The 10,296-nt window shown below is 34.0% G+C and overlaps 1 protein-coding gene across 1 annotated transcript; it reads left to right on the top strand.

Moving 5' to 3' along the window:
* The first annotated feature begins 65 nt into the window (after positions 1 to 65).
* pfdn5 (prefoldin 5) lies at positions 66 to 2,989 on the top strand. Its single transcript, XM_067458468.1, has 6 exons — positions 66 to 189; positions 782 to 884; positions 977 to 1,008; positions 1,145 to 1,219; positions 1,930 to 2,035; positions 2,358 to 2,989. The coding sequence occupies exons 1-6, from the start codon at positions 124 to 126 to the stop codon at positions 2,435 to 2,437; spliced, it is 462 nt and encodes a 153-aa protein (XP_067314569.1). The 5' UTR covers positions 66 to 123; the 3' UTR covers positions 2,438 to 2,989.
* Positions 2,990 to 10,296: the final 7,307 nt, after the last annotated feature.

Genomic DNA, 10,296 nt, shown 5'->3' with positions numbered 1-10,296 from the left:
AATAGTTACTATATATATATTTAATTATACCAATATTGTATAATAAACGAACTCATTACTAAAAGTCCTTTCAGTTGTGTCCGGTTGATCCGGAAGCTTTCCTCGCCCTATTCAATTGTCAACATGGCGGTGAATCTGACTGAATTGTCTCTTCCACAATTAGAAAGCTTGAAAACGCAGCTTGATCAGGTAATGTGTAGATAAATATATATCATTTCTTTGATTTCAGATGCCTATATCGCAACATTCGCTGTTATTTTTCTGTTAGTGGTTTACTGACATGCACGCAGCGGTTGTCATGCTGTCTGTGCGCGTGCTGCTGGTAATGCTGAGAGTAACCATATTTAATTCACCATTAAACGGATAACGTTACTTAAGACAAAATTTTATATCCTGTGATTATTTACCAACCACCTTGTTTTTTAAAGTCATTTTGGAACACAAAAGGAGATTCAGAAGTACAACCACCATTCACTGTCATTGTATAGAATGAAAGTGGAGTCAGTTCTCTTACAACAAATTTTCATATTTATCAAAACATTTTCATTTTTGGCTTACCTAACTAATCCTTTTTAGAACTATTTTAACAATAGTTAAATAGTTTATTTAGCTATTTAAATGTTTTATTTAGTCTATTTTAGGATACATTGAGATTGAACAGGACAGATCTGCACACATTCATTTAGTATAAATTGCCCTTATTCACCTATTATTTTCCTTAGTAAGCTGCATTTTATCAGATCCATGCTAATAAATTAAATGACTCAAATTTGTTTTCTAGGAAACAGAGTTCCTGTCATCATCCATCGGCCAGTTAAAAGTCGTCCAAACAAAATATGTGGAGGCCAAAGAGAGTTTGAATGTCCTTAACAAAAGCAATGAAGGTATTACTGCTAAACTTTATATGATGCTTCTTTAATATATATAATAATATTCTGTTCACTGGCTTCTTTCTGCTATCACTTTTTTCTTTTAGGAAAAGAACTACTTGTTCCTCTCACCAGTTCTGTATCCTCACACCAGCTGAATAATAAATGAGTGCTGACGGAATTTCTGACCCTCAACTAACTCACATAGGCAGTTTGTTTATTAATTATTTGTATAAATCTCAGATAAGTTGTTTCCCTTAACTACTGTATTGCAGATGTATGTGCCTGGAAAGCTTCATGATGTGAATCATGTCTTAGTGGATGTCGGAACAGGTTATTTTGTGGAGAAGGTGAGCCAGGATTTTGCCAGTGTTTTTAAAGGGTTAGTTGACCCAAGAAGGAAAATTCTGTTAAGTACTCATGTCATTCCGGACCTGTAAGACCTTCATTCATTTTCGGTACACAGATAAAGATATTTTTGATGAAATCCTAGAGCTCTCTAACCCTTCCATAGACAACAATTTAATTAACACTTTAAAGGCCCAGAAAGGTACCACCTAGTAAAGGCATAGTTAAAAGGTTCAACCTTAAATTTTATGAAGTCATACTTTTTGTGTGCAAAAAACAAACAAAAATAATGACTTTTTTAACAATTTATTCTAGCCTGTGTTTGTGTTTTTTGTTTGTTTTTGGCGCGCACAAATTTTCTTCAAAATTTTCAAAAATATTCTTGTCATTGTCACTTCATAAATTTTACAATAGTCACATGGACTATTTTAACTATGCTTTTACTACCCTTGAAAGTGTTAATTATATTGCTGTTTATGGAGGGGTCAGAGAGCTCTTGGATTTCATCCAAAATATCTCAGATTTCATACAAAAATGTATAAAAATATGAATTTGTATTCTGAAGATAAACGAAGGTTTGAAACAGCATTAGAGCGAGTAATTAATGAAAGATTTGTATTTTTGGGTGAACTAAACTAACACTTTAAAAGTTTGAACTTCTAAATAAATCAAAGTCTAAGTAAATCTCACTGTTTTTTTTTTATCTTTTCAGAATGTAGATGATGGCAAAGAGTTCTTTAAACGCAAAATTGACTTCCTTACGAAACAAATTGAGAAAATTCAGCCTGCCCTTCAAGAAAAACATGCTATGAAACAAGGTGGTTTTTCACACACATTGTAAAATACATATATATTTATATATAGTTTCTAAGTCAAATGCCTAATGACATGGTTATCTAGAATACTGGTATTCTGTCATTCTGGTATGGATTATTAGTTTCATGTCTATTTATTTGGTCGGTAGTCATGTAATAAGCAGGATAATGTTTAGTCTTTATCATTATCACAAAAAGAAACCCTTTCAGAATCATACAACACCCTGGATCAACCTGTTGCTTACTGTCATGTTTTCTGATAATGACTGGAAAACCTTCACAAAATGGTAAATGCATTAAACTAGTTTCATCTGCCTCCTAACAGCTGTAGTGGAAGTCATGAATATGAAACTTCAGCAACTGCAAAGCCAACAGGCATCACAGTCTGGCACCACCAAAGCCTAAAAACGGTTACAAGAAGCATGGCAGAAAATTCAGCAGGAGATCCTGAGCATACACCTGTTGGATGGATTCATTCTGAACCCTTGAAACGGAGAACCACTTGCTCTGATGTCAACATGTTCACATCTCCTTGGGGGGAGAATGAAGTCCAGCACTTTGCCTGCATTAAACAACTATTTGTTTTTTTCTGTTCTTGTTTTCATTGTCAAGTTTGGTGAACAAATGAAGCATTGGGCACGGCCTGTGTCTGTATCCCCAAAGCCTTCCACGTCTGGAATTATGTCTTTGGAGGAGATTTACTTTGTGCAAACACTCGGCATGGATTTTTAATACAGCAAATATTCACATCTGAAATCGGCTAAAGAAAATGTTCTCACTAAAGGTGAATTCACAGAAATTTACAAGCAAAACGATGGCAGAAACAATGGCTTGATTTGTTGTCCCAGGCATGCTCTCATGTTACAGAGAGCAGAAACTTTATGACTACTGTAAAATGTTTATGTACAATTTTCCACCCATGCTGAAACATAATAAAAATTGACATTTCAAAACTGACACTACGTTGTGTGTTACATTAATAAAATGTTTGAGTGCGAAGACTGCGGTGCGGTGATTTTATGTGAATTATTCGCTGTGTCATGGTTCGCAGTGGCCCGACTGCAGATTCGCTCAACGTCTGTCGTTATGCGGCGAGAGCGCCTGCTGGTTGCTATGCGGCGCGGCGAGTGTTTCGCTCTGTTGCCAGGGAAGAGCGATGGAGGGGGTGGTCGCATTGTCTGTCGGGACGGTGGCGGTGTGTGAATTTCTGCCGTCTGTCAGAGCCGCTCGCTGATCCTCATTAAGGCGTATTGGTGTATAAAGTACACCCCTACTGGCGATAGATTCTTAATCGTTAGTGTTAGCGCAGCTCCCTTTTTATGGCGCGTACTCCGGGCCAAAATTAAACATCCGACCGACCGACCTACCGATCGAACGTCTAACCGAACGTCTATCCGACCGTCTTGTCTGATGGAGCGGGTGACCCACGTGACGACCTGACGTGACGTCAACGTCTTGAAATTATGTCTTTTTTTACCATTTATATATACAAGCTGATGTGTAAAGACTATACATTGACACTGCAGGCACTAAATACAGATATATACCTAAAATAATACTCAACCATTTCCTGCTGTACTTCCCTGAATAAGTCTTTAAAGATGTTGTAGGCTATTTTAAGTCTTTCTTAGTGATTAACTGAAAAAAGCTTGTATATCATGACTTTCTCTGTTTTCCATGACAAAAGGAGCTAATGTTTCAAACTTTTAAACATCAGACTCACCTATTTTAACTGTACATCCATGCAGTGGGCTACTGTTAATTAATGTATTTGTATTTTTCCATATAATTTTATGTATATGTACGTTATATAATTTGCATATCATGGTTAGTAACAGTGGCTCAGTGGTTCATGTAGGTTGTCTACAAACCAGAAGGTAGGTGGTTCAATCCCCGGTTCCACCTGACCAAGTGTCGAAGTGTCCATGAGCAAGACACCGAACCCCAGCTGCTCCCGACGAGCTGGATGGCGCCTTACATGGCTGACATCGCCGTCGGTGTATGAATGGGTGAATGTGAGGCAAAAATGTAAAGCGCTTTGGATAAAAGCGCTATATAAATGCAGTCCATGCAGTCCATCCATCAAACAGATTCATTTTATATTGTTTGTCATTGTTTTACAAGTAAGAGTTAAAAGTTATATGTTAACGAGTTTTAATTTGTAAAGCTTCAATGTAATGGGACCATGTTGTCATTAATTGTCCATTTACTTTTCATGGTAGTAACACATTGACCCCCTTCAGGGGTCGCCACAGCGAATCACCTGCCTCCATCTGTTCCTATCCTCTGTATCCTCTTCTCTCAGACCGACTACCTTCATGTCCTCCTTCACTACATCCATAAACCTCCTCTTTGGTCTTCTTCTTGACCTCCTGCCTGGCAGCTCTAACCTCAGCATCCTTTTACCAATAATAATAATAATAATAATTATTATTATTCACTATATATATATCCAATATATTCACTCTCCACCCCCTGAACATGGCCAAACCATCTCAACCTGGCCTCTCTAACTTTGTCTTCAAAACATCTCACATGTGCTGTCCCTCTGATGTACTCATTCCTGATCAATCCTATCCATCCTCGTCACTCCCAAAGAGAACCTGAGCATCTTCAGCTCTGCTACCTCTAGCTCTTCCTCCTGTCTTTTCCTCAGTGCAACTGTCTGAGTAACACATTGAGTAAGGTTAAGATTATTCAATAAACACATTGTTTATTTTTACCATGATTTTGTCTCCTTCCTTCTGATATTTCCTCTGCTGACTTCACTGACTCGTGGGCTGGTGTCATAATGAGTTAACATAAGCTGTTGATGTATTGGAATATAAAAAAATTACTTTTCTGAACTTATGCAGAGAGAGAGAGAGAGATCATGTCAACTCAACACTGGATCTAACATGCATTTTCACTGTCTCTCATCTTGTAATCATAGGGGCATAAAGTGATTTGCAGCTTATGGTTATAATGGATTATAGTCGTTTAAAATCCTTGTTAATGTACATAAAGACTTCATCCTAGTCTGTAAGATTGCATATTGTAATATTTGAAACAGTGCTAATAAGAGTATAGGCTAGATGCCAGATATATTATAAATAATTTTTAGTTTCTAGATAATATGGATTTTTTTCCCCACAGTTCTCCCATGATTCTGAAAACAAAACTAAACCAAAAAAGAACGCAGATAGGCCTAATTTACTCGAGGTTCTATGAGTCTATTCAAGCTTGTATTCCTTTAAATATATATATATATATATAAATATATATATATATATATATATATATATATATATATATATATATATATATATATATATATATATATTAATGTGTGGCTGAAGTCATCCTGAGCTTGAACTATACAATGAGCTGCATCAAATCCGTTTTATCAGTCACTGGTGACACCTAGTGGAGTAATATTGTAGAATCTTTTATTCTAAAGCTTTTATTCTAAATCTAAAGCTTAACAGTAGTTCGGCTGCCGCAACATCAGTGGGTTTTTTTTCGGACCATAAACTTTTATTCCAATGCTTTCATTATATTTGATGTTTGCAAAACAGAAATATAAATCGTATATTCAGTTTAACAGCATTGAATTCAAAAAGTTTGTAACTGAACTGCGAAGTGTGCACATTTTGATGCTTAAATTATGTTCAATGACTGGGTCAAACGCGTTTGCAAATCGGCCTGAATCCACTTGAATTAATTTGGACTGCTCTCTCAGTAGCTACATTTCCATAAGAGGTTTGCACAAAACCTTTGTGATATTTAGGCTGCTAAATGTCGACAAAAAACTATTGAGAAGTAATTCCAAAAAGTATGTTGGTATGTTTGTGTATATCCTAGCAGCAATAGCCATTATTTTTAATGGAAGAAGACATAGGTGTGTTATCCACGCATTAATTAAAATTCAAAGAACGAAATATATATATACGTTTTATCCATAGGTTTTATCAGTCACTGGTGACACCTAGTGGAGTAATATTGTAATAGAATCTTTATTTAAAGCTTAACATTACTTTCAAACGTCATTTACTTATTTTAATCACGGCTGCCACAACATCAGTGTTTATATTTCCGACCATAAACCTTTTTTTTCTTTTCTTTTTTTTTCTTTTTTTTTTTTACAATACTTTCATTATTATTTTGATGTTTGGAAAATATAAATAGCCATATTTTATTAAATAATAGTTCAAACAAGCCTTAAAATACATATTTTTGTATTTTGTCATATTTGTGATGAAGCCAGACGAATTGATGACCAGCCCCAGCTTATTTTTTAAGGTGAAGAAAATGGTCTTGCAATATTCCTAACTTGTAAGTTGCTTTAATAGGCTATAGTATATTAAAAACATGCATACAAATTAGGCTAAAAAAACAAACTAATACAAAGTGGATATAATCTAAGCATTTATTTCAAGAACTAAAGCTTAATATGCCTTGCTGCAGTTTTTGAATATGGTATACACTATTTCTATTAAATAAGACACATTCCGACATCAGATCTGTTTCTGAATCTTCCGTTGGGCGATGGAGAAAAATTATGTTGAATATCAACTGCCTTTTCCGAATTATAAAATAGCCGTCAAAGTTTGCCAGTTTTTTTTAATAATAGCCTCGGATCTATATTCAACTTTATTAATACACAGCACATACCTTATAAATCAGTAGTTGCTGTAATCAAATGGGGACTTGTTAGTTAGAGGGTCAATCGAAGAAGTATAAGAACGTTAAATGAAGGTAAGAAAAACAAACGTGGTACAACGCGTCTTAACACGAAAACAACACGTTGGGAAGACGATCGGTTACCGCACTCCCGACCGGTCGCCACGGGTACGCGTTAACAACATGTAAGCACATGTAGGAACGTGTTACATATGATTTAATGAAACTGATTAATAATTTAGTTTGGGCTCATGGTTTATATGTGAAAGACATGGAAATCAACCTTGATTAGCCTACGGCCAGTTTAACAGAATCAGCTGAATGCATAAATGTAAAACTAGAACACAAACAGATGTTTTTAATAAACCTTTACACTTTAGCATTTACTTAGTATTTAGGATGTTTATTTATGAAAGATAATTTAATAATTGTATTAAGGTTCAGTAGGCTATTTATATTTCTCTTTAGTTCTTGAAATAAAATGTCTGCTTTAGTTTGTAGCCTATGTGTAGTCTATGCATGTTTTTAATATATATATATATATATATATATATATATATATATATATATATATATATATATATATATATATATATATATATATATATATATATATATATATATATCCTATTAAAGCAACTAGGATATTGTAAGACAAATTGATTAAAAAGAAGCTGGGCTGGTTTAGCTACTTGGTTTAATTTTGAGCAGTAGGCTACCGGGCTGTGCCAAGTGTGACCACACAGCTCGCAAAGTAAAGTGACAACTGACTTGATGTAAAAAGCCAACAGGAGTTTGTTTTTGTCGTTTAAAATAATATAATAGGCTAGTTAAAAGACATAGACATCGCAAAAAATGTGTACCGTGATGTTGTATTATTCTACTTGTTCAAATTTCATTATATAGTAGTTGGCTAACTTGCAATATTTTTCTTTACGTGAGAAATTGATATGTCACTCAGCGCGGCATCGCAGGTCAGGCCCGTTGAGAGAGCTTTATCAGGCCATTAAAATTCTGATTTTGACTGCCTCTAAACCATAGATATTAGACTACCTAAGAAGTTCAAGTAAATAGGCTACACTAGAAATCCATGCTCATTGCAAAACAAAACGAAATTCACTTTGAATTATAACTTTATTCAAAGCAATACTCAATGTCTCCAGACGCGCATCTTATGTATAACCTCTTACCTGCTGTTTAAAAAAATCAACTAAAAAATAACACAAAAAATTGTATAGGCTAATATTTAAACATAGACTAATTAAATAGGCATTTTCTTTAACCCATGGCCAATGATGTTGCCAGCGCTTTCTGATGGACATTGTCCTTTATAGCAGCATATAACTCACAATACAATAGACATTTTTAGCCATACAGATATGTGCAAGACATAATTATAAAATATAAACTGTCTATACTTTTGTGTACACTCACAAAGGTTGTTGATTCAGAGAAATGATTATTTAGCATGCACTCACTCCAAATGCTGTCTTCATTTCAAAAAATTATTTTGTTTATTAAACATTTCGTTTTTCATTTTAAAAGCATTTCTAAATTCATTTCATATTTCTAACAAACGAAATTCAAAGTCAAAATAACGAAAAAAACCTTTGAGTTTCCAACATGCAAATTCAAACATTTCGTTCTTTGAATTTTAATTAATGCGTTATTTAGCCTAATTTGTATGCATGTTTTTAATATACTATAGCCTATTAAAGCAACTTACAAGTTAGGAATATTGCAAGACCATTTTCTTCACCTTAAAAAATAAGCTGGGGCTGGTCATCAATTCGTCTGGCTTCATCACAAATATGACAAAATACAAAAATATGTATTTTAAGGCTTGTTTGAACTATTATTTAATAAAATATGGCTATTTATATTTTCCAAACATCAAAATAATAACGAAAGTATTGTAAAAAAAAAAAAAAAAGTAAAAAAAAGAAAAGAAAAAAAGGTTTATGGTCGGAAATATAAACACTGATGTTGTGGCAGCCGTGATTAAAATAAGTAAATGACGTTTGAAAGTAATGTTAAGCTTTAAATAAAGATTCTATTACAATATTACTCCACTAGGTGTCACCAGTGACTGATAAAACCTATGGATAAAACGTATATATATATTTCGTTCTTTGAATTTTAATTAATGCGTGGATAACACACCTATGTCTTCTTCCATTAAAAATAATGGCTATTGCTGCTAGGATATACACAAACATACCAACATACTTTTTGGAATTACTTCTCAATAGTTTTTTGTCGACATTTAGCAGCCTAAATATCACAAAGGTTTTGTGCAAACCTCTTATGGAAATGTAGCTACTGAGAGAGCAGTCCAAATTAATTCAAGTGGATTCAGGCCGATTTGCAAACGCGTTTGACCCAGTCATTGAACATAATTTAAGCATCAAAATGTGCACACTTCGCAGTTCAGTTACAAACTTTTTGAATTCAATGCTGTTAAACTGAATATACGATTTATATTTCTGTTTTGCAAACATCAAATATAATGAAAGCATTGGAATAAAAGTTTATGGTCCGAAAAAAAACCCACTGATGTTGCGGCAGCCGAACTACTGTTAAGCTTTAGATTTAGAATAAAAGCTTTAGAATAAAAGATTCTACAATATTACTCCACTAGGTGTCACCAGTGACTGATAAAACGGATTTGATGCAGCTCATTGTATAGTTCAAGCTCAGGATGACTTCAGCCACACATTAATATATATATATATATATATATATATATATATATATATATATATATATATATATATATATATATATATATATATATATATATATTTATATATATATATATATATTTAAAGGAATACAAGCTTGAATAGACTCATAGAACCTCGAGTAAATTAGGCCTATCTGCGTTCTTTTTTGGTTTAGTTTTGTTTTCAGAATCATGGGAGAACTGTGGGGAAAAAAATCCATATTATCTAGAAACTAAAAATTATTTATAATATATCTGGCATCTAGCCTATACTCTTATTAGCACTGTTTCAAATATTACAATATGCAATCTTACAGACTAGGATGAAGTCTTTATGTACATTAACAAGGATTTTAAACGACTATAATCCATTATAACCATAAGCTGCAAATCACTTTATGCCCCTATGATTACAAGATGAGAGACAGTGAAAATGCATGTTAGATCCAGTGTTGAGTTGACATGATCTCTCTCTCTCTCTCTGCATAAGTTCAGAAAAGTAATTTTTTTATATTCCAATACATCAACAGCTTATGTTAACTCATTATGACACCAGCCCACGAGTCAGTGAAGTCAGCAGAGGAAATATCAGAAGGAAGGAGACAAAATCATGGTAAAAATAAACAATGTGTTTATTGAATAATCTTAACCTTACTCAATGTGTTACTCAGACAGTTGCACTGAGGAAAAGACAGGAGGAAGAGCTAGAGGTAGCAGAGCTGAAGATGCTCAGGTTCTCTTTGGGAGTGACGAGGATGGATAGGATTGATCAGGAATGAGTACATCAGAGGGACAGCACATGTGAGATGTTTTGAAGACAAAGTTAGAGAGGCCAGGTTGAGATGGTTTGGCCATGTTCAGGGGGTGGAGAGTGAAT

Source organism: Pseudorasbora parva, chromosome 12 (assembly GCF_024679245.1).
Source record: "Pseudorasbora parva isolate DD20220531a chromosome 12, ASM2467924v1, whole genome shotgun sequence".
Taxonomy (NCBI): Eukaryota; Metazoa; Chordata; class Actinopteri; order Cypriniformes; family Gobionidae; genus Pseudorasbora; species Pseudorasbora parva.
Note: the sequence above shows the minus strand (reverse complement) of the source record. Positions and strands in the feature narration are given on the sequence as shown.

Bases quoted from the DNA above. Each gene is read 5' to 3' on its own strand.
- pfdn5 (XM_067458468.1), top strand. From the start codon at position 124: ATGGCGGTGAATCTGACTGAATTGTCTCTTCCACAATTAGAAAGCTTG. The intron at 885-976 runs GTATTACTGCTA...TTTTTCTTTTAG, and splicing joins CCTTAACAAAAGCAATGAAG to GAAAAGAACTACTTGTTCCT. The intron at 2,036-2,357 runs GTGGTTTTTCAC...GCCTCCTAACAG, and splicing joins AAAACATGCTATGAAACAAG to CTGTAGTGGAAGTCATGAAT.